Source organism: Gorilla gorilla, chromosome 1, assembly GCF_029281585.2.
Source record: "Gorilla gorilla gorilla isolate KB3781 chromosome 1, NHGRI_mGorGor1-v2.1_pri, whole genome shotgun sequence".
NCBI lineage: Eukaryota > Metazoa > Chordata > Mammalia > Primates > Hominidae > Gorilla > Gorilla gorilla.
The window spans coordinates 86,039,822-86,065,135 of record NC_073224.2 but is presented as its reverse complement, the minus strand read 5'-3'; the positions used below and the strand labels follow the sequence as shown (position 1 = coordinate 86,065,135).

Below are 25,314 nucleotides of genomic sequence, written 5' to 3'. Positions count from 1 at the left end.
CATGCATGCACACGCTCTCCAGGCAGGAGACAGCCAGGAGAAATGGAAAGCGCAGAGGCCTAGGAGTAAGATAAGCCATGTCTTTCTTAGCTTTGGCTGTGCTGGGGAACTAATTTCCATTGGGAAAACAGCTTCATCTCTTTGAATATTAGTTACTTTTGTAAAATGGGAACAATGATCTCCCTTGAAGGGTTATAATATTGCATGTGTAAAAGTTTTATGAATGCATGATCTTCCAAGTGTGATATTTTTGTTTTGATTTATTGACTTGCCTGTATTTTCTATTTTCTTATAATAATACATGTAAGACAAGCTTATCTTAAAGAATTAGAGAAATATATAGAAAGGAAGATAAGGGAAAAAGTCTTCATTATTGCATCATTCAGAGGTTTTTCTTCTAATCTTTGCATTATTCAAAGGCACTTTCTTCCAATCTTTTGCTGAACATTTTCTTATATAGTTAAGAATACACCATATTTGCAGCTGGAATCCTTAAAAAAAGATATATTTTACATATCTGTAAATATATGTATATTTATATATGCATATATATACATATACAGATATCTATACACATATATAGATATATAAATATATACATATATAGATATATAAATATATGCACATATATAGATATATAAATATATATACATATGTAGATATATAAATATATACATATAAAGATATATAAATATGTATATATAAATAGGTAGAAATATATCTCTATATAAATATATAGATATACAAATATGTATATATATATACATATATAAATAGATCTAGATCTAAGTCTGGATATATTTATATGTATCTAGATCTAGATCTATATATTAAATCACTGTGTTCTTTTGTATTATTAAAAGGCCTTTATATAACATAACTTTTAATACTGCATATTCCACCTCCCCATCATCATCATCTTTATCTTTGTTAGTATCATCTCCAAGATCAGTATCATCATCATTTGTTAAACACTATGAGCCAAATCTTATGTAAGTGGTTTACACATATTATGCTATTTTACTTTATTCTCGAGAATTATTCACATTTGTAAATGGAGACAAATATAGCCAACAAAAACAAAAATATTGAAGAGAATAATAATCATCTGTAAGCTTTGTGCCTCTGAGAGAAACTCCAGGACCATTTCAAACTAACTTAACTGGCAACAAGGTGACAGAAACACTGATTATTACCTTGTACTTTTTTGGAAAGTTAAAGCTAAATAAGGCTATATACTTATATATGTTTCTTGAAAGAGATTTCTTATCATTATATAACCACTTGAGAAAAACACTTTTTAAAAAAATTAAAAACTGAAAAACAAAGCGTCTCTTTATTTTTCGGATCCTAAAGAATGGAATCATTTAAAGATGGGGAAATGCTTCAGCTCAATGCAAAAAGGCTTCTTCCAAGAATACATAGGCACTATTCAGGGTTTAGAAAGTTGTTTTAGAATCACAGTAGAGCCTTTTGCTTATTAAAATAGACTATTTTTTTTCCTGACCATTTAGCCTTGCAAAGCAGCTGAGAGGAGTAACACCGTATTATTTCTTCAGCTTTCAGATATCTATCTAGTAATTTCCATTTTCATCCACAGAACACATTCAGAGCAGAATTGGAGTAAAGTTGTTGCTGATTTGATTTGGCCAATGATTCTTAAGAAATGACGGTGGCACAACTGTCACATCTTTCTGCCAAAACCTTGTCAGTCCAGCAGTCTCCACTGGATGAGGTGAAGGGAGACGAGGGCTGGAGATAGGAGAGTCAGTCCTGAGAGGGGAGGAGGGTGGCTAAGGAAGTGTCAAGGGGGTCTCTGGAGAAGGGGCCCCGGGCTATTAGCTAGCTGTCTAATCCTCCCCTCAGCAAGGCCTTTTGGCTGCCAAAACTGTTATCCTGTGTGCAGTGTTGATGGTCTGTAATCCTTTGTCAGAGTAATTGACGGTGAAGTCTGCACTTTTGCAGCTAATGATAAATAGGGCTTTTAAAGGTTGTAATTTCTTGTTTAACTGATGCCAGTTGCAAATACTTTGTGCTGAGGAATAATTCCTCTCTGCCAAATAAAATACAGTGGAAGTCTGTGGTGTGTTTTTCAGCTTATTGTTAGTCACAGCTTTCCTGACAGAGCACTTTCTATGCAGGAGATAAATGCTCAGGCCCTCCGGCTGCCAATTTCAGCACATAAAGGACTTTTCTGTGGAAAAGACTTTTCTGTTTCTCTAGTAAACATTAATAAGGATTTTTATTTATTTTACTTTTTATTTTATTATTTTACAAAACCCTTTCAGAGGGGCAAATGTTTACTTCCTTGGAATGAGAATTATTTGAGTTTTTAAATGGGTCTCATTTCTTTCTCTGTCCCATTCATGAGCTCTAGTTTGCACACAGCTCCTCTAGATAAATGGCAAGAAGATGGCTCTCTAGTCTGTTCACAGAAAACTGTATTATGGGCAATGGGATTGGGGAAAGGCTTCCCCAAGGGTCTGTGCACCACAAGACTGAAGGGAAAATTATAGTAAAAGGGGCCAGAGGATGGCAAAAATGAGAGAAATCAGGTTCCTATGGGCTCAAAGAAAGATTGGCTTGCTTGGATATAAACTGAGATTCATACCTTTCACAATGAAACAAAGCAACACAAAAGTGCACCGAGAAATACCAGTGTGCCTCAAAAGTGCAAGTGAATGGATTTGAGAAGGAGTCTCGCTCTGTCACCCAGGCTGGAGTGTGGTGGCGTGATCTAGGCTCACTGCAACCTCCCCCTCCTGGGTTCAAGTGATTCCCCTGCCTCAGCCTGCCAAGTAGCTGGGATTACAGACACCTGCCACCACGCTTGGGTAATTTTTGTATTTTTAGTAGAGATGGGGCGAGGCTGGTCTTGAACTCCTGACCTCAGGTGATCTGCTGGCCTCAACCTCTCAAAGTACTGGAATTACAAGTGTGAGCCACTGAGCCCAGCCAAGCGGATGGATTTCAAGGGTTTTCATATATATGCCTATAATCATATTTAAATGTATTGATGGGGTTACAAACTTAAAAATGTCCTATGGCCTCCTATGGCCATTTTTTTTAAGCAGATGAAACACCATATTCAATTTTATGCATTTGGAAATTATTTTTTTGTGAATGAGTTGGTTCAAGCCAAATTCATTCATAGGAAATAATTCCTGAGCCCAGGAAGTCCAGTAGGTCTCAGGTGAAATGTTGGCAGGTGGAGGTGCTTCTAGCTAGTATAGAACCGCTGATGAGTGTGTTACTGCAGGTTCTATTATAGGGTGGGAGAATCTTTAGGATATATATTCAGACCATTTGGAAAGTCCTTCAGAGCTCTTCCATACATTAAAAAATGACATGTCCTTGTGTCTTGAATCCCTGCTTTACTTATCTAGTAATTTAGACACACGGGTATGTCATAGATTGAAAGAAAGATGACCAGGAGAATTAAAAACAGACCTATACAGGGGAGAAAGTGGGAGATGATGGACAGAGATATTGTGGTCAAAGTTTAGCAGTCAGAGAGGCCTTGAGCATCCTATCCATTAAAAGTAGCAGACAGGCTGTATTATTAGTACTGTCCTTCTGAATCTGTAAAGCATTAATGTTTGTCTCATGCCCAGCCAAAACCAAACTCCAAGTTACCAGGATGCTACCTGGAGACAAAACTGCCCCTATCACCCACTTTGCTGCTGAAAACCCATTACTGACTGTCCTACCCTGGAGGATGCAGTTCAAAGAGTCTTAGCACGTTGGGAAAGGTCCTCTACCATCTGGCCCTACTTTCCCACTACGGCTTCATCTTCTCTTCTTAAAGCTCCCAAATGCTCGGCTGAGACAACATAGGGAAATCATGATCATATCACTTACCAGCATTGCATTCCTGAGAAGTCTATTTTTCTGAACTCCTGAAATTAGGACAGTGACATAGTTTTTCATAGGGCTGTTATGAGGAATAAATGAGGTAAAAAGCCACTTTTAGGAATGAGTAATACTGCCGTTATCACCCTGCTCTGTCCATTACAAACAGTATTTTTCCACTGGTCAAAATGTGTATTTTTCCATCAAAATCTAGTGCAATTAGTTCCTCTTCTTTATGACTCATCTATTATCTCATCTATTAAGGTACAGTTGATCCTTCCTTTGCATCACAGCTTTACAATCTATATCCTCCATTATCTTACATAACTCATTTTTGAAGTTACTTGCTTATATATCTGTTTTTCCTCACTAAATTTTGAGCTCCTTGTGGGAAAGATTGACCTTTCATACTTACCAGCCAGTACTCATCACCAGTAGTAAGCATATATTACATTAAATAGAAAGAAAACACAACATAGGAACTCTAAATTGTGATTTGTCATTGCAACTTAATTTGAATTCCATGGTTTAAAGGCTCATATAATCCTTGGGCATGAAATCAGTTTATCTTGTGGGCATCTGATCATTCCATTTCTACTCAGGCCAAATGTTTTGCTTGTTTTGTTCAAGAATTACAAATGTAGAGTTTATGAAATTTTCTTTCCAAAAACTATTAAGAAGTAGAAGAACTTTTTTAAGGAAAGATTTTATTCGAAAGGGTTATTGCAACAGGGAGAATGCTTCAACTACAAGTTTTACAAATGTCCTAAAGTCAGACAGAAAATATATTTTGTTTAATATATTATTATTTTTAATTGACACATTATAATTGTACTTGTTTATACAGTACAGCATGATATTCTGATACATGCATGCAATGTCATGATCAAATCAGAGTAATTATTAATAGCATATCCATCATCTGAAACATTTATCTTTTTTTGTGTTGGGAACACTCAAAATCCTCTTTTCTATTTGAAGATATACATAAATTATTTTATAGTCACCCGATAGCACTATAGAACAACAGTCCCCAACCTTTTTGACACCAGGGACCGGTTTCATGGAAGTCAATTTTTCCATGGATGGGGGAAGGCGGGGGGAGGGGGCGAGAATGGTTTTGGAATGAAACTTCCTCCTCAGCTCATCAGGCATTAATTTAAATTATCATAAGGAACCTGCAACCTAGATCCCGCGCATGCGCAGTTCACAATAGGGTTTCTGCTCGTATGAGAATCTAAAGCTACCGCTGATTTGACAGGAAGCCGAGCTCAGGCAGTAATGCTCACTCACCTGCCGCCCACCTCCTGCTGTGTGGCCCTGTTCCTATCAGGCCACGGACTGTTACCGGTCCATGGCTCTGGGGGTTGGAGACTAGAACACCAGTTGGAACTAGAACACTAGAATTACTCCTCTTATCTAGCTGTAATTTTGTATCTGTTATTAACCAACCTCTCCCTGTCCTCCCCTCCCCTCACCCTTTCAAGCCTCTAATAACCACAATTGTACTCTCTACTTGGAAGAACTTTTAAGAAGTGGGTTTGTCGGACTCCTCCCTATGGAGTTGGCAGTGCTGTACAATGGGTGTGTGTGCAGGCAAAGCAGATCCATATTTCTGTTAACAAATGTAATTTATAACAAGTAAAAAGAGAACTATTCAACTTAATTTCTTTAGAGTGAGGGTAACTAGTTCCCAGGATTGAGGCTTTTGCCCGTGTTCATGTAAGAACGTATCACATGTTTTCCATTCTTCTATCACATGAACACCCTCTAAAGGGTAAACGCTCAAATTTAAAATTTTAGTTTTATGGTACTTAAGGCAAAAAGACAATATAATGTGGGTCTTAAATAGCAGAGTGTTTTTTAAAACTTGGAAAGTGTTTTTTAAAACCCAGAAAGCTAGGTTGCAGCATTTCAATAATTTACGATGTTGGGTGAAATGGATGGGTAGATCTATCCAATTATCTTGCTCTCATTGGCTTCGTGCATAATTAGATTAATGCTCCCACTATTCTGAGAGGGATTTATAACCATTTGATCAAGAGAAGAACAGAAATGTCTTGCAGGCTGGAACTTCAGTTTGCAAAGCCAAATCAAATGCTCAGAGGCATTTCTTTGAAGAAAACATCTCTTATGAAAATCATAGAATTGCAATTCAATCATATCAAGAAGTTTATCTGTCTATCTAATTTAATTTCTGGGTTAAAATTATACCCAATACACTGCCACGAATTCCTATCCATTTCTTAAAAATTCTTCCACTTCTTAATAGTTTATAGGAAGAAAATTTTATAACCTCTGAATTCTTTCAGGATCATTGGCTCTACGAATGTCAAGTGTTTCAGAACTTGGGCTCTGTAGCCAAACTACCACATGTCGTCCATTGTGTGCCCTGGGCCTGGATGATCAGCTCCCTGAGCCTTGGTCTCCTCATCTGCAAGACCTCCTAGTGTAGTGAAATACAAAATGGTCCATGCAGAGCACTTAACAGAGGTTCTTAGCAAGTAGTTAGTACTTAATAATTGTTTGTTATTCAGAAATATTTATTAAGTACTTACTTGGTAAATCATATTGACTTGACATTACATTAGTTCCTGGAAAGTATATAGCAAAAGTACAAAATATTGTCTCTGTCTTCACAGAGTTTATAATAATGATACATTATATAATAGTTTTTTTTAAGTCATCTTACTTGAACCTCACAACAACTCTTTAAAGCATTTAGGACACTTTCCATTGGTATTTTACATTTTATTTCAGAACTTGGGCTCTGTAGCCAAACTACCAGATATCAGCTGCATGCCCTGGGCTCAGGCAAGATGAGTGAGTTTGCTGAAAGACAGTGAGTGACAGGACTGGCTCTCAAGGCTCTGTCTTCTAATTAATGTCATTTCCAGTCCATGTCAGCTCTTCCCCCTGAATACGTAGTTGAGACCAAAATACATAGAAAACAAAGAAGACATCATGAAAATATACAGCCATGTGCTAAATTGTGTGAATCGAGCACTAGCTCAGAGTTAAGGAAGGAGAATAATTAATGTGGCCTAGAGTACTGGGAAAAGCAAAGCAAAAATAAAAATTTTAATTAAAGGTAAAACTAATCAACTTTCCCACTGACCATTTTTATTCTGAAATATAACTAAACATTGATTTCCCCAAGTGTTAAACTAGATAAATATAACTTTGCTTAGTTTTGTTAAAATTTATTAAATTAACACTTTTTAAAATTAAAATTGTATTGTGTCCTTTTGTTATACTATAAACACATTTAGAATATAAATGAAATAACGTAAGTGAGGTGTTTTATGATCTTTGAAAGAAAGGCCTATATAAATGCAACCTCTCAACGCTGGGAAGTTATGAACACAATTAAGTTTCTCTCTCATGGAATTCTGTTCTTTCCAACTGCACTGAGAATAAAGTGGGGGACATAGATTTCTACTTATTTTTCTAAAGTTCAAGAATCTCTAAGCTGTGGTTAACTTTTGGCATGAGACCACAAAAAACACACTCCAAATATTCATCATATTCATAGGTTAAGTAGGGTACACAAGATGTAATTGATTTATTGGCCATTGGTCACTGCAGTCATTGTATAGGCCTGAATGCAAACTTCCCTTCTCAGCTGTATTGTGTTCTTAAAGGAACCTTGAGAAGCAAGATAGACTTTGGAAAGTTGATGTCATACATCTTTCCTGTTTCCTGTCCTTAGCCTCCACAAATGATGATCTTGGAGAAACTCAACTTCATGAGAGTCTTTGTTGGAACAAATAAAATGGTAAATAGATTTTCCCCAACAGATCTGCACCCGGTGTGTAATAGACTATACCCAAAACATTTCCAAATCTTCAGTATTAGTCTTTCACACTCAGTCTGGAGAATAAATTTTTTTTCTGGATTCTCTCCTTTTGGAAGAGGCATCATCTTGGGATCAAACTAACAGGCCTAGATTCTGTTGTTACTGGATGCTTTGTGCCATTATTTTTCCAGCCCTGACAAGAAACTGCTCTTCTAGAGGGACCCATAAAACTTACCTAGTGGCTTTGGTCCGAACTTTGAAACGTACACTGCAAAGAGTTCCAAAGGCACACATGTTATTTGGGTCCTAGTGGAATGGTCTCAATATATAAACTCTCACAATTTAATGGGAGAACATCCTTAGTGATTCACCTTAAATGTACCCCATTCTTTTTTTTTTGTCGCCACTTTGCCACTTTCCTACTCCATGTTTGCATTACATAGCAATTTAAGACCTCATTTATATAGTTCATGGTCATGCCAACCAGCATAATCTGGCAATTTACTTCACTAGGAACCTTACATCCTCTGCCTTGGTCTATTTAAATTTTAGACATTATATATATATATTTTTGGCAGGTTCTCACTCTGTTGCCCAGGCTGGAGTGCAGTGGCACAATCATGGGCTCAGTGCAGCCTCAACCACCTGGGCTCAGGTGATCCTCCCACCTCAGCCTCCCAGGTAGCTGGGACTACAGGAGCATGCTACCACACCCAGCTAATTTTTGTTATTTTTGTAGAGACAGGGTTTCGCAATGTTGCTCAGTCTGGTCTCAAACTCCCAGGCTCAAGTGATTCACCCGCCCTGGCATCCCAAAGTGCTGGAATTACAGGTGTAAGCCACCTCTCCTGGCCCTGAAATATCTATTTAAAATATATATTTTTTATTTACTGCTAAGTTCAGCAGGCAGTGATATCATGTGACCTATTGTCTGGGAGCTCCTACCAGAAACTACTATGTCAAAGTGAGCTACCAGATACAGTTAGTACTGTACTAGGTAATGACAGTAGGTCTCAGCAGTTTTAGTGGGCTATGCAGAGAACTCAAACAAGTAAAACTTTTGCATTGCAAGAAGTTGTTCCTTCTCACGTGAGCAATTGAATCTGCTTCTAGTTCTCATGTTTCTAGCACTGTTGTTACCAGTTCAGTTTTGGGTTCTCTGGGCTAAGTCACACATATACCCACATAGACACACACACACACACATACACACACACACACACACACACAAACATTTTATAAGAAATTATGCCCCCCACCCTTAAATGTTAGATTTTTTTAAAAACTCTGGAACTTTATAAATAGTTTTTCAATAGTTTTCTTTGGTCTCTTGTTAAGTATTTGAATACCTGCTAAGTCTGAACATTATCTTTAAAAGTTATCTAAAAGAAAATAAGCATTCAGGCAATGTTGAAATAACCCTGATATCTGCAAATATCATTACTAGTGTTATTTAAAAATAGTCAAAGACATTGCAGATTTGACCACAGGAATGTATATCCATGGAATTACACAGTGTCTAGTTAATCCATTGTTAAATTTATAGATTCCAAAAATGGAGATAATTAGCAATTAAGTATATTATTCTTTACTATATACCTCTTTGAAGGCACAGATATATCTATTGGTCAAGTACTTGAAGAGGAGTTTGTAATTTAAAATTAGAAAGAGTTATTAAAAACAATTTAATACTATGCCCTTTTTCAACAGCAACAGTTTTCAGTAGAACAGTGTTCAATAGAACAATTTCAAACAGCAACAGGTTTCAATAGAAACCTAGATTGGCAAAGTTACATTCTCAAGATCACGTGACTTTTTGGGCCAGAGACAGAGAACTCATGTTGTCTGGCTTCTGATCCACTGACGTTCCCCCGTACCCCATTATATAAAGTTGACTTCTCATACATTTCTATGAAAAAACTTTACTAACATTGAATTGCTGAAAATGTGGGAAAGAGTATAAAGTTATAATTGTATAAATTTGGTCTGGGGCTATGATTAATTAGAGAGAAGTTTTGATATAAAAAAATGGGTTCTCTCAGGTCAAGAAGTTACCTATATTTGTATCACTTGGTGACCACCTACACTTCATGGCCAGAAAAGCTCAGTGCCATTTGGTCTTGGGAAGACCTGAGACTGGTGCTCAAACCGGAAGTCTCAGCAGGGCGCAGTGGCTCACACCTGTAATCTCAACACTTTGGGAGGCTGAGGCAGGAGGATTGCATGAGACCAGGAGTTCAAGACTAGTCTTGGCAACATAGTGAGACCCCAAACCTAGCAAAAAAAAGACTGCTGGGCATGGTGGTGTGCAACTGCAGTCCCAGCTACTGGGGAGGCTGAGGCAGGAGGATCACTTGAGCCCAGTAAATGAGGTTGGAGTGAGCTGTGATTATGCCACCGTACCCTAGCGGTGACAGAGTGAGACCCTGTCCTTAAAAAAAAGGAAAAAGAAAAAGAAAAAAAATACCTGGATGTCTCTAGGAAAGAAAATTGTAATAATCCTTCTAGTCTAGAAGCTTTCTCCTCAAACTAACAGATCTGTAGTAAAGGAATAAGTTTAATGATATCATCAGGGAAAGTATGACCACTACTACTAAAAAGCCCTAGTATAGAAATAACCAAATAGAACAAAGTGAAGGAGCCCAGCAGGGGTCTGCAGAACACAGCTGAATAGCAAGAAAGGAAAATATTTCCTTTTAACTCTCTTGTTGGAGAGTTAAAAAAAAAAATTAAAATGTAGCTTAGAATGTCCCCACCTTTGCCCAAATCAGTTACCACGCACACATCTTCTTTAATTGATTTAATGCAAACACTGTGTTTATAAAATCTGATTTTTCTCAAATCCTTTCTTCCATCTACTCATCTAACCAGTATATGTTTTCTATAAGAATCTCCTGAGTCTATGAAATTTTCATGTTTATTCCTAGGATGCTTTATTTTAAAGGTGCTGACTTCTGAGTAAATTAACCACATAATTATACCCTGTGCCATTTTAATTAAATAGATTAAAGAAAAGAAATAAGAAGGCTTGTAAATGAAACTTTTACCAATTGTTGGAAATGCTCTTGCAGTGGAATTAAACACTAGTATATCCAGTTTGTCCTTGTTCTTGGTTCAACATATTGCTATCAAAGTCCTTTTTCAAAGTAATTTAAAAATTGGAAAATTTTTAGAAATAGGGAAAACCTGAAAAAAGACCCAAGGTTATATGAGGAAATATATCTGTAATTGCCATGTAAGTCATATTGGAAACAGATGCCAAGGAAGAGAATGACCCAGATGGTGATTAAAGAGCCATTGTCCTTCCTTAACCTTGATTATCTTCCTTTTCTGGTTATCATTTTATGTTTAATCAATACAACTTTTTCTTAGGTCTTTCCTTCATCCTACTTTCTTCCTGTTATGAGTTGAGCAGTGTAAATTCTTCTGCCAGATTTCAGATGATGAGGATTTGGAAGTGTTGGCCACGACATGAGTCACAGTGACACACAGATTACTCATAGATTTCCACTCCAGGCAGACAGAATGACTATTAACAAGGACTTCTTTAGGGCTGTTCAACAACAGGGGACATGATTCAATGGAATAAGATTATTCCACATGAATTTTTGGGTGTCTTACCCAAATGTAACTTTTTTTTTCTCATATGACCTTAGTGCATCGGCTTCCTTACTAGTTAAAACAGTCACATATCCTTGGAGAGGAAATCACCATATAATTAAGGCTTAGGTGTGGTTGACAGGCCGTAATGTTCCTGTATATTGGAGAATGAATTAGCCAGGCTTTTGCCCAAGCTCCTTTGCCAGAGAAAGGGAACAGAAAACACGGTGACTGCAAATGACTAACTAGAAGAAAATACAACCTCAAGCTAAATATGTTTTTTGGAACATAGAAATAACTGTATCAGGTCACACCTTTTGAGACTTCCTTTGTCTTTTCTAGGAGCAAGATGGTCAATAATTCCATATGTATCATCATTATCAAAGTCAAACATTTATTGAGCACTACTAAGAGGTTTAGGGCTCTATTCTACACACTTTGTTCACCTGCCTTCAAGGCTTACTTTCTAATCAGAATAATTACTGCTGCAAAGTCATTCACTGAGAAAGTGCATGAGAAACCTGCATAACACTTGATCCTGGAATTTACATGCCTCACAAAAATGCAGTAAGCAGGAAATTTTGTGTGTCAAGACCTTGTTACAGAAACTGATCCCTGAAAGAGTGGTCAGGTTTGGTGGCTGAGTGTGAATGGACCAGGTTGTTCAGAGTAGGCACTTTCACCAAGCAGAGTCTAACATATTAATTTAATAATTCTAAGAAAAGTACCCAAAATATGGAAGACTAATGTCAGGTGCCGGGATAGCACAGTTAACAAGTCAGGTAAGGTGCCTACCCTCATGAAGCTATATTCTTGTGTGAGACAATCAACATAAATAATTACAGACTGTCATAAGTGTTATAAAGCAAATGGTTAAGATGCTGGATGAAGAATAGTGCGAAGACTACTTCTGGTTGTTGATCACAGAAGATTCCTACAAAGAACTGACAGGTCAGCTGAGACTTAGGAAAGAAGAAGGGGCCATTAATGTAAAAGTTAGTAGGTATGGGTAAGGTCTGTGATGTGTTATTAGGCAAAGAAAGACAAGGTCAGAGAAAAGTATAAATGAAAAGGACAAGAAAATTATGTTTTTATCACCATTAGCAGTACAACTAGAGTGGAGTGATTGGGTGAGAAATAATAGATCAGCTGAGAAAAGGATGCTAAGCTTCAGGTATGACAAAGAGAGGCCCATGCAGTGTTTTCTAACCTTGCACTCTCTTTGGTATATCTGTCCTCCTTCCTGGCCCATTCCTGGCTCTGATGGTCACCAAGTGTACTGGAATATTTTTTTTTCTACTATTACTTTACTTGTCAAGTGCTTTTGACTTCTTTCTCCAGATCAGTTATAAAGTAAGTATCTTGAAGTGCAGACAACATACAACATTTCTCTCTACTCAGAGCATCTCATTGCTTGGCATGTAGGTGCTCAATAGATATTTGTTCAAATGAATGAATAAAGTGATAGTGAGGATGCTAAAGTCAAGATTGAATGTAACCATTGTTAGTGGCATCCATTTTGGGATTACCCTAAAATGGTTGATATAGGCAGTGTTTGCAGCAAGGCTGACGCCACTCGACTCATGGTTAAGAGGTCAAGGATGGCAGAGAAATGAAGTATGTAGCTATTCTTATTTCCTTTTAGTAAATTTAGAAGATAGAATAACTCTTTATAGTTATTCTAAAAACCATCTTAGGTTTATTCTTTCTCTAGACTGTGGTTAGAGGTAAACTAATGTCTTCTAAAGATTCACATTGATTTCAGTCTGGAGTTTATCCCTGCAGAGTGCTGTGGGCATGGAGGAATATGTCAATCATTGAAGCTTTCCTCAGGCCTGGTAATTACATTACAGCGCTTATGCAAGATAAAAATCCAGCCTAACTTTTTCTCAAAAAAGTAAAAAAACACACCACCAACACCATCACCACCAAAAGAATATAATTCAGTTATCATGCTAAATGAGCAATTATTGAAAGTTTTTTATTAGGCTAGGCATTGGAAATGTAAAAACTATTCTATAACTCCACAATGCTGAATTTGAAACAGATCTTAGTCCCATAGCCCAACTTACAATTATGCCAGTTAGGACACTTGAGGGCTAACATCACAGGCTTTCCCAGTAACTCCTCTGAATTAGAATCAAAGTCTCCTTATTCCCAATCCAAAGCCATTTCCACTATTGCTCCATAATACATATTTTACAATAAAATATAAGGAAATGTGTACAGCTAGTTGTCACAATTTGTATCATTTAAAAATATGTGTATCACTTGTATCTTAAAGCAGTTGTCATGGACTGAATGTTTACATCCTCCCCAAATTCATATATTGAATCCGTAACCCCCAGTGTGACACTATTTGGAAGTAAGACCTTTGAAAGGTAATAAGGTTTAGATGAGGTCACGTGAGTGAGTCCTCATGACGGAATTAGTGTCTTTATAAGAAGAGACCAGGAAGCTTGCTCTCTTTTGCTCTCTCTGCCATATGAGGATATAGTAAGAAGGCAGTTGTTTGCAGGCCAGGAAGCAGGCCCTCAACAGGAACTCATATAGGCCAGCCCCTCTTCCTGAGGCTTCCAGCCTCTGAAACATATTTCTGTTGTCTAAACTACCCAGTCTATAGTATTGTGTTTTGGCAGCCTGAGCTGACTAAGCCAACAACCCATTTTACAGATACGGAAATTGAAAGCTTCACATGTTAAAGAATGGTATTTTCCTCAAAAAAGTCAAGCTTTAAGCCACTATTTACACTTTGACTTTTCTTATTTTTTAAACAAAATTTGAATTTTTGTTCTTTGAAGAGAATTTTATTTCATCTAAAAAGTATTTTAAAATATCAAGCTTCTTATTTTGACCATTTTTAGCATGTTTTCATCTTCAGATTTATTTGACATCCAAGACCAGAGTAACACCAAGAAGAACTTTGATATCCTTTTCAGCCCTCTTCATTTATTCTATATAGTGTTACAGAATTACCTTTGGTTCTATCTCTTACTGTGATGGAAAGCTAATTCTCTGTTACTGTGGCTTTCTCTGCTATAAGCACCTTGTCCTTTTAACACAAGATAAAAAATTATAAGAAAATTCAAGTCATACTTTTGTTCTCGTAAGTTCAAATGCCTTGTAGCTGTCTTTCTATCTAAGGAGAGAAGCTCTGCTCCATCACTCCTGTCCTTCTAAGAGCTGAGCTTACTCATTAACTATGTACATCTCCTTCATTCCTGTCTGCTTCCAGTCTTGGTTTTTTAGAACCTGTGCTTACCAGATTTTTCTTTAGAACATTAAAAATTATAACCAAAAAGATAAGGAATCATTGAAAAAGGTGACATATGATGCTTGCCTCTCATGAAAACACTAGTTTCTACTGGTAATAGCAAGATTGATGTTGTCTCTTTTATGAAGTGACAGCAGTCTCACTGCAAAGGGAAAAAAACCTCAGCAGAAGAAGACAAGAGGATATGTCTCATCCTCAGCTCTGTTTGTAATCCTAGTCAAATTCCTAGTCAAATACCAGGCACTTCCAAGGGGACCACACATCTGGATTATTGCAAGTTCAGGAAGCTTCTAATATCTCAGTCAGAACTCACTCTTTTAAAAGAGTCACTGAATAAATAGTGAGTAATATGACTCAACTGTTGTGTTTTTAGGCATATGGCAACCAAATTAGTTAACCAAAAGCAAATAGGCTGGGAAATAATTGAATTTTCATAACCTGTCTTTAGCTCTTGGCTTTCTTTTCTTTCCTGTCTTTTTTTCTGAAGCTAATTTCCAGTGAGACTGCTTGTTAAAGGTACCAATTGCTTATCCGTCTGAGTACTAGAATCTATTTGCTTTCTAGATTTTTTTTCCAAAATTTGAATTTAAGAAGGCAAGCTGGCTTTTTAGAAAGCCAAGAATTGAATAATAGCAAAAAAATGCCCCAAATGGAACTTTTGGGACAAACACCTGTGCATGATATATATCCTTGTGCAATTTTGAGTCTACCCCATATCTCAGTTCTTGCTGAATTTTAAAGCTTTTATTCATTTTTTCAGTTTCCTAGTTCTGTTATGCTCTCCATAAAACGTGACCGAGCCATATAAATGTATTTGAATGGCTTTCTCACTTTCTCTCCCGTTATTTTGTGATAGAAATCTTACTGAACAGCTAAATAACAACAAAGAGTGAGCAGAAGAGTAAAGGTACAGCAGCAATGGCTTTGACCAGCCCATTTTTGAGAACGCATTATGGTAGCACTGGTAGCAGTAAAATCCACCTCTTGTCAAATGCCTACTATGTGTCAGCCTATGTGCCTTTTATGCATTTATTAAATTTTCAAATGACCCCGGGATGCAGGTGATCCTACTCCCATTTTATCATTTTGGAAACTGAGGCTCAGACAAGTGAAGCATCTTATCCAAGGCCACACAGCTAGTCAGTGGCAGGATCTGTATGAGAACAAAGGTTGTTCTTATTTCTAAGCTGGTTTACTTTCTACTCCACTCCACTTCCAACTATGCTTCCATCCCAATTATAGCTAGTTGGGTCTGACAAAAAGATTCTCATTTTCCCTTTTTTGGCATCCTGCAATGAATTGAAAAAAATGAGTAAACTGGTAATTCATCCATCGAAAAATTGGAGGTGGCTTACATATCTGAAGCCAGAATTTCATGTCTTTATCAAAGAGAAGGTACTCTGTTCAATAACGCATCTCTTACAGTAAGAATTCTAACATATTCATGAATACATTATTGTTATTCGTATTAGTAAATTATGGATTCATGAACACATTAGTATTATTATTAGTAGTAGTATTTCATGTCTGATTATTCACTTACTGAATATTGATAAGAGCTTCAATTAAATACAAACACAAATGTTGTGCTCTGGAGTTATAGTCTAAAACAGATTCATCATCACACGGAAAATGCCCACATAATGCGGTGGGGCGGGGAGATTTATCAACATAGCCTCAGAAGTAAGTACAGTTCCAATATGGGACTACATGGAAAACCTTGCTTTGTGTTGGATATTCTCAGGGGTTCTGATCAATAATCCTTTAAGGAAAATGTCTTAAGAGAGTTAAAGCGCTTAAGGTGATATGGATTGTGTTAACATTTTTGGCGCTATAGAAAAGTATTTGTTCTATAGAGGTGAAAAGAAATATATAACAAAGAAGCTAAAAACAGTGCAAATCACATTAGAGTACCTCACATTCTTGAGTGTTTTCTACTTGAAAGGAGGGTTGGCTATATTGAGAGAGTTAAATTTTGAGCTGTCTACACAGAACCACTGTTGCTTTACACAGAGCCACTGACTCATCTCTTTGATCAAAACCATTCAAAGTAATGTAATTTCACACTTCTTAGAGCATTTTGTTCTCCAGAGAACATATGTCATTTCCCAAATCACATATAAGATGTTTTAATTCTATTTGCTAAGGCTTAGTCTGATACTTGACTAAAAATGAACCAAGTCTATACCAAGATGACAGTAAAGATGACCATACAAAGTTTAGGGGCTTTAGTGTGCTATAGTTCAGGTAGCTGTGCTGTGATAATGCACAATAGCTGCACAGTTGGGTATTTGTATTGGCAGAGATTTGTTCGCTCTTGATACTTGCTGGGAGTCAATGATGGAGGACCGCTGAAGGACTATGCTGTTGAGACGACGTGTGTGTGCTGCTAAACTTGGCTTTGGTCATTGTGATGCACTAAGCTCAGTCTATATTGCAACAATCTTCCCAGTTAAGTGACCCATGTGCCATTTATCAGGGCACATATTAGAAAGATGCTGTCCTAATTTCAGTTAATGCTAAGTGTAGCCAAAGAAACTCAAATGAATGCCACAGCTCTATTTCACTGCTTTTCATAGGCCTTGCAATAAAAGCTAAACGGTTTTTAGTGGCTTTTGCAATTACACTTCCTTTCAATTTTCCAAAGGTTACAGGGCCTGAACCACACAAATCCCATTAAAGTAAGTAGCTGTTGTGCAATACAAGTTCCTTTGAAAACATTCTTCAATGCCCATAAAATGATCAGCGGGCTGCACTTTAGATCCGCTTGCCTGCCATGCTTTCAACCAAAAGGCAGATGACAAACTTTGATGTGGTAGTTGGTTTCTGCTACTGGAGCTGGCATTTTATCTTCTTGCATCAGATTTTTTCCCAAACTGATGTGACCCAGGCATAGGAAACGCATTTTTCTTCAGATTTTATTCCTAAAATATGTTTTTACCGTACCTTTAAATTACGTTTGGCTGACCAATGATTTGGAATCTCTAAGGTTCCTCCCACAGGATGCAGAGCAGAAGAGGGTGAGGGGTGTTGGAGTTAGCTGAAGCTTGCATGGCGAGAGCAAGGCCTTAGTGAATAGGGATCACCACATGCTGTCAGGTCCCCATGCTTGAGGATGGCACTTTATGCCTTCTTCTCCACCTCCCCTCAAGGGCAACTTCAGCAGCCACATGAGGAGTCCAGAGTGAACTTCATACTAGAGCCAAGGTCAGGGCTATTGTTCTCTTTAACTCATATTTGAATGCACAGAGGGTAGCCTACCTTGGGCTTACAGTCTTCTTTTCTCAAGAAGTTCTTCATATGTATTCTAACATTGTGATCCATTAGAAACACCCATCTCTTTTAGTACCTTTTTCTTGTGTATTTTCTTGGTGGTTTAAGTAATTCATGTATCCTGCAGCCGCTTTTCTAGTAAAGGATAAAAATGAAAGAATAATTCCTACATTTGCAAAGGAATCAGACCACAAGGCTTTTTCCCTCTCTAAATCTGGTGACTATCCTATCTGATAAAGAAACACTGCAAAAGAATTTTTCCTCTGCGGGTAAAACTATCCAGAGACAAAAGACAATGCTAACATAATTACTTGCTATGTATTGTTAAAAAGAATAATTGGAATTCAGAAATTACTCAGTCCTTGAAAACTTTAAATAAATCACTAAAATTCTAATATTCTGGGACTGCTTCTATACCATGACATTACTATAATTCTTTCAACTTTTACTGTAATGTAATATGTCAAAGAATCCTATCTCTTTTCTATAGAAATACCTGAATGCATTAAGGTGACAAAATATTTACAGAGAAAATATTGAACCATAATTTTTAAAAAGTATTTGATACTGTACTAATATATGTATATAAATTTAGAGCCTGAGAAATCAATATGAATTGGTGCTATCAGAAAAGGTTTATAGAGAAGGTAAGATTTGAGATGTGTTTTAGGAACAGAGAGATTTTAAACTGTGTCCTAAAGTGAAAATCATCTCCTATGATTGTGGGAGAAGATAGAAGATGGGGCATACTACTAAGCTAAAATAACCCTGCACTTATTTAATTAATGAAGCAAGGTCTTATGGATATCATTGTAAAGAAGAATGCAAGACCATCTGGATCAAAATGGCTTTCTAATGAGAATGGTTGCATTTTTTTAATGGCTATTTTGGTAGAAAGGACAACATGTGATATTCATCGACCCTCTTTCTCAGACCTTCTTTATAACAGCTAGTATGGAAAAATCTGTCTTTCCTATAAATATTTTCCCTGGGGAATGGTTTCCATTTGTGTGTTGGATGCTTTGTTGTTTCTCTCTTGCACAGCGTGTATGTTGTCATCTGCACTTAAGAGTGGAATGGAATTGGGAATCCTGGTTTCTCACTCTGGCTGGAGGTCCCAAGTCCGCATTGTGATTTTGGGCAAGTCATGTTGTTCTTCTAGATCTAATTTAACTCATCTGTAAAATAAGATGGTTGAATTTGACAATTTCATGGGTTTCATTAGATGCCAATATTTTATGACTCATGATCCCAGCAAGACTACACCTATTTATAAGGCTGTTTTGCTTGTTTTTACTAAGAGCGACAGTAACTACATATTTTCAGTTTACTCAATCATCAAAAAAATTATAAAATCCATAAACACTTTGGATTTGAAACATTGCGACTTTGATAAAAAATGTATCCATGTAGGCCAGGCACAGTGGCTCACGCCTGTAATCCCAGCACTTTGGGAGGCCGAGGCAGGTGGATCACAAGGTCAGGAGATCGAGACCATCCCGGCTAACACGGTGAAACCCCATCTCTACTAAAAATACAAAAAATTAGCTGGGCGTGGTGGCAGGTGCCTGTAGTCCCAGCTACTCGGGAGGCTGAGGCAGGAGAATGGTGTAAACCCAGGAGGCGGAGGTTGCGGTGAGCCGAGATCGCGCCACTGCACTCCAGCCTGGGCGACAGAGCAAGACTCCATCTCAAAAAAAAAAAAAAAAAAAAATGTATTCATGTTTCCACTGGTTGTTCTACAACTTGGTGAATCCTTCCCATTTTAGAATGCCAAAGAATGAGATGCATTCTAATATCCAGTTGGATGTCAGTATCCTCAGACGGCATGTTTCAAAATCAACTTTCACTGTAGTTGTTTTTGCAAGAAAAGATGACCCTCTTGGAATTAGTAAAAATACACTGCTTTCTCTCCCCTGTATTCAACCAGAGCCAAGAATCTGATAAATGTGTTTATCGCAGGTCCTTCAGATACCCTGCATTTGTAAACCTCTACAGTGTTTATGTTTCCTTTTGTACTGCTGAAGATACTGTGCTGGGTCCTGTTCTGCATTCTTGGGGAAAAACAGGGAGCTCACATTTTGTGATTAGTGAGCAAAGACAGACCATCCCCAGGACTGCTGCTCGAGCTGTCTCTGTTGCCCGCTCATCGTCTCTTTCTATTATACTTGTACTCTGAAGGACATTTGCCAGAGCCAGACTCCCTGGATCCCTGTTATTTGTGTCTTTTCTCACCTTCAACATGATCTGAACTAGTGTTTTCATTTGTTAAAAACAACAAGAACATTCACTGGGAAACTTTTGCTGGAATTGCTTCAGGTCATCATAGCTATTTATTCCCTGTCATAAACTATAATTCTCCATTTCCCTTACTCCCACATCAGGGGAGTTGGTGGTTTATGGTGGACAGTCAGCGGAATTTGATTGAACAGTGGAATATTTCAAAGAACTACTGAGATTATGTAGCAGGTTGTAATACTAAGAACAAAACATAAAATATTCTTGGTCTTGATTGCAGTTGGCAATACAAGAAGAAATAGGCTTTTGAAACAACATAAAAGATTTATAATTTGTGGTTGCACCTAAGAAAGAATTTTCTTTGAGAGATGAAAACAAGTCATGGGATTGGCTTAATAGGGGATTTTCTCTATATGATTAAAAATAATGGCTTAGGGTCTAATTGGTCTCAGTTAAAACAAAGTACAGAAGCTAAGGATTTTTTTTTTTTTTTTTTTTTTTTGCAGACTTCTGTTTTGGGGGCATGAAATTCAGATAATTGTGCTATCACAGGGGCTTGTATTACTTAGAAAGACCTGAAGTACGAGACAAAATGATTTGGAAAAATGAATAGGAATGGGAGGAATGCTTCCAAATATTAAATAGGAAGGAGAATGCAAGTGCAATGTAACTACTGAAAGGTATTTAATCCTAGGTGTTTGAATTCTAGTGCTGATCTTATTGCAAACTAATTTTGCTAATAGCTAGTGGTATAATCAGTGATGTTGGTTGGAATATTTTAGGCATTGGTAGATCTCAAAAATTATTATTAAATTTGCTCCATTTCCAAGATGCAGCTGATCTTACATTCTTACTGAGTGTCACAGAAGTGCCACCAAAGCTGGGCCCTGAGGTAAGGCACCACAAGTGTAAAATACCAAAGAGAAGGTTGACTGTGCAAAACCATGAAGCAGAGAGAATGGTATGGTAGCTTCTTGGCTGGAGGAATCTGGTTGAGATCATCTGACATTTTTTTCTACAGAAACAGTCTTCTAAAGACAAGAGGAGTTTCACGTTTTCCCTGAAAACAAATTCAACAAGCATTTACTATATCTGGGTGCTTTAATTATCAAGAAGAAATGTGCAGTCTCTATTCTAAGCTTCAAGGGTATTCCTGGTAAGGAAGCATTGATGAAGAAGGATTCTCTTAGCAAAAGACTTAGAGGCCTCAGTTGTCAGGCCTCTGGATTTAAGCTACATTTTGACTCTGTACACAAATCTAGATCATTCCCTCAATTTGTAATAAAAACAATATTATAGCTGAGGTAGGTGTCATCATGACTTGTGCTAATAGTTTTGCTGAGTACATTGTGTGTTTATAATCAGAGAGAATCAGGAGAATTTGCATATTAGAAGAGAGAGCCAAAAGTACTTTCTAAATAGTGAATGGCCAAGCTCTCCTTTTTCTCCCCATCCTCACTCCAATGCTTCATAATTTTCTTTGGGCTGAGCCTCTTTGGGGAAAAGCTATGGGGAATGTAAGTCAAGTTCATTAGATGGAGCATGTGACTTGCGTTTTGGCAGCATGGTGTTGCAAATCTCTGGGACCTACACAGGCTCTGCAGAGCTCAGGCCTTAGGGTGATAGTTTGATGGAGGTGTCAGCACAGCTGGTATTCCACTCAGTTTCACATATACGTCACTCCTGACTGGGCTGGGTGGGGGCAGCAGGAGAGGAGCATACTACACTCTGACTGCTATGGACAACCTGGACAATTATCTCACCATGCTACCTTCAGGGGAACTCAGAGAAAACCAAGGAAGGATCTTGACAGGTAAAAATGGAGTTGTGATTCTTCAAAGGTCCCTAAGATCTCAGGGTCCTAGAACTCAAGTTTGAGTGAAACATTTTCAGGGATCTTTCTGAACTGTTTCCTGTTCTTGGGTTCTCAGGGAGTGAGCCCCAGGCTAATGTTAGCTTGGGTTGATGGCATTGTAGCACTAGTCCTAATCTAGGCTGAGGCCTCTGAAGCCTGCCTTTGCAACAGCATGGAGCCTTGAGTGAATGCTGTTAGAAATTACTTGCTGCTTCAAGGAGAGTGCATGGTAAAACAAATCCCTGTAATGTGGTTTGAACATAGTTTCCTCTCTATAACTCGACATTTGTGTTCATGTATATATGTTAGGAGAGAAGAAACCAGGAGATAATTGGTCTACTTGATTATTAAACTATATGAGTGAGCATAATATTGTCAAAGACAAATAAGGTACAAAACCATTTACTCTTCTTCCTTTATCTCTAGAGAAGTCCAAAGAACATGGGCAGGGGTAAGATTTTCCTTGACAAACAGGCATCAAGGATCATGCAAGTAATGTCTCTCTGACTGTTCAGATCTTGTCCCAGATTTAGAGGCAACAGCCAAGCATTAGAGTTGCTGGGATTCTTGACATATGAACTTGAGAGTGCTAATGGCCACATTTGCGCATGCAAAGTGGCATTTGGCTATAGGACTTTGATAAAGATGTGAGCAAATGAAGCAGGATCTCACTACAGATATACCGTAAAAAAGTCTTAACTGGGACTCCTACAGTGAATTTGGCTTCTTTTCATCATTGTGTTCTATTCCAGATGATCAGCTGAACTCAGAAGAAAAAAAGAAGAGAAAGCAGCGAAGGAATAGGACAACCTTCAATAGCAGCCAGCTGCAGGCTTTGGAGCGTGTCTTTGAGCGGACACACTATCCTGATGCTTTTGTGCGAGAAGACCTTGCCCGCCGGGTGAACCTCACCGAGGCGAGAGTGCAGGTAACTCAAGCTGTGGGAGGCTGGCACCAAGTAGTACCCTTCTCAGAGGCACATCTCTGAAAACTGTTTAAAAACACAAATTATAGCCCAGCACAGCGGCTCATGCCTGCAATCTCAGCACATTGGGAGGTTGAGGCAGGCACATTGCTTGAGCTCAGGAGTTCGAAACCAGCCTGGGCAACATAGTGAGACCTCATCTCTACCAAAAATACAAAATAAATAAATAAACAGCCAGGCATGATGGTGCGTGCCTGTGGTCCCAGCTTCTTGGAAGTCTGAGGTGGGATAATTGCTTGAGCCTGGCGGGTGGAGGTTGCAGTGAGCTGAGATCGCGCCACTGCACCCCAGCCTGGGTGACAGAGTGAGACCCTGACTCAAAAATAAACAAACAAACAAACAAATAAATAATACCCAAGTTATAGGCTTCAGATGGGAGCTGGTACTTATAAGGGTTACATATGGTCAGCATGAGGATAGAATCCTGTTTCCAGCTGTGTTTCTTTGGGCAGCAAGTATTTTTTAAAATAAAATTGAATGCCTTCAGGTAGGGCAGAATAATCCTTGCTACAGGTTCCTCTCCCAGCACCCCTTTCTTTCTGACGCTTCCAGATTTATGTGATATACATTGTCCATCTGAGTATTTTACTCTGCACCCTTAGATTTCAATCTGATCTCGAAGTGGTTAAAGAGATGAATTCTCTGTCCCCTACCTCAGCTCTCCTCCCCAGTCTTCAAGAAACTTGTTGTAAGTACACATGAGTATGAGCACTGATGGAGTGAGAAATGAATACTTATGAACTGAGTTAAGAGCACACTTAAGTGGATGATTTTATTTTCCTTCAGTGTCTCTGTGAACTGAAAGAAGGTAAGAGCATGAAAGGCAGGAAAAAGAGAATAGCCATTCTTTCTAACATTAGTGCCATGACACACCAACTGCAAGCCAGACATCTAGAACATGATACAACCTGCGATTAACAGTCATAACAATATGTAATACTAACACTACTGGAGCCCTTATATGCCAAGTAGTGTTCTTTACATAAGTAATTTATTTCATCCTCACACCAATTCAGTGATGTGGATAGTATTCTTCATTTTGCAGATGAGAAAACTGAGACACAGAGAGGTCAAAGTATTTTGCACAACATCACATAGCTAGGAAGTGTCTGAAATAGGATTTGAATGCAAATATGCAGATCCAGAGTTCATGCTTTTAGTTACCACTCCCCACCCCGCCTCCCAAAAAAACTGAATGAATAAGAGTCTCCTGGCTAAATGCCTTTTCAAGTAGTGCTTTGTTGTGCCTCTGCTGAAAGATCTTGTCTTCCATATTGCCAGTAGCAAGATGCTGTTTTGATAAGGTGGGTAGGTCCAATCTGTCTTGTCTTCCTTACAAAATTATTGTTTGTATATCTATGTTCAGTCTGAGTGTTAATAATTTCTTTCTGCAAATGATAACCCTCTTGAACAGCCAGAACTTGAGCTAGACCTCAGGGTAGATTCCTAGCCCATTGATTAGGGCCTGTGTCTATGGAGGAGGCACAGTACACAGTGGGAGACCACTGTGGAGTTGATGCAGAGATCCTGGTGCTCCCTTCAGCCTGAAGAGAAAGTGTGAACGTTTTCCCATGGGGAAACAGGGACCTCACCAAGAAGTACTCCCCAAGAGAAAAAAGAAAAATGTCAGTGACAAAAGAAGAAAGTCGTGGGAGCCTGTGGGGCCCCTGAGGGTAGGTCAGGAGGAAGTGTGAGTGCAGGTGCCCCTTTGGGCTCAAGTGAGAGTGACCCATAGAGACAACACTCAGTTTTGCTCTCCCATTCGCCATCCAGTGCAGATTATGCAATTTGTCTTCCCACACCCTCTTCCTCAACACTGCTTACCGCAAATCTCTAACTCTGCTGTTAAATCCTTTCCTCTCTCCTCAAAAACCCCATGTCTTTTATGCCACGCCTCAGCTTGCGGTGGTGTAATGAATACTTTTAGTCCAGTAACCCACAGCACACTAATGTGCCACTTTTGCTACGGTGATCTAAATTTTAAATAAGGAAACCTGCAGAGGGCAATGGTGGACATTTCCAAAAAAAAAAAAAAAATGAAAGACCAATTTTGGGGTTGGGGGACTGTCTTGCCCCTATCATGACAGGGAAATACCTTTTTTATATGTTGGAACTATTTTTTATTTCTCTTTTCCCACCTTGCTATGATTTAATGACTTTTAGAGTAGTGAACATTTCCTAAATGAGTAGGGCAGAGTTCTCCCTTCATGACTTCATTCTTCCCCCATGAAAGCCTACCTTTTCCCAGTCTGAACCAATCCCTTCTGATTCTGGGCTTCTTTGTATTTATGGCATTTATCATAACATGAAATGTATTATATTGAGTTGTATCTGGGCCAACTTCCCCCACAGGACTGAGGAGGCCTCTTGGATGGAGACCATGTTTTATTCATCTTTGCAAAATTTATTTTTTTCTTCTTTTCCTCTTTTTTTCCTCA

At 38.1% G+C, this 25,314-nt stretch overlaps 1 protein-coding gene across 3 annotated transcripts in view; it reads left to right on the top strand.

Annotated features, from left to right (window-relative positions):
* Nucleotides 1-25,314, top strand: part of PRRX1 (paired related homeobox 1) — a 76,553-nt gene that overhangs the window by 34,230 nt on the left and 17,009 nt on the right. For all 3 annotated transcript variants that reach the window (XM_055377575.2, XM_004027884.5, XM_055377574.2), the window contains one exon: nucleotides 22,644-22,819. In XM_055377575.2, the coding sequence (XP_055233550.1) occupies nucleotides 22,644-22,819 (176 nt within the window). The remainder of the gene's footprint in view (nucleotides 1-22,643; nucleotides 22,820-25,314) is intronic.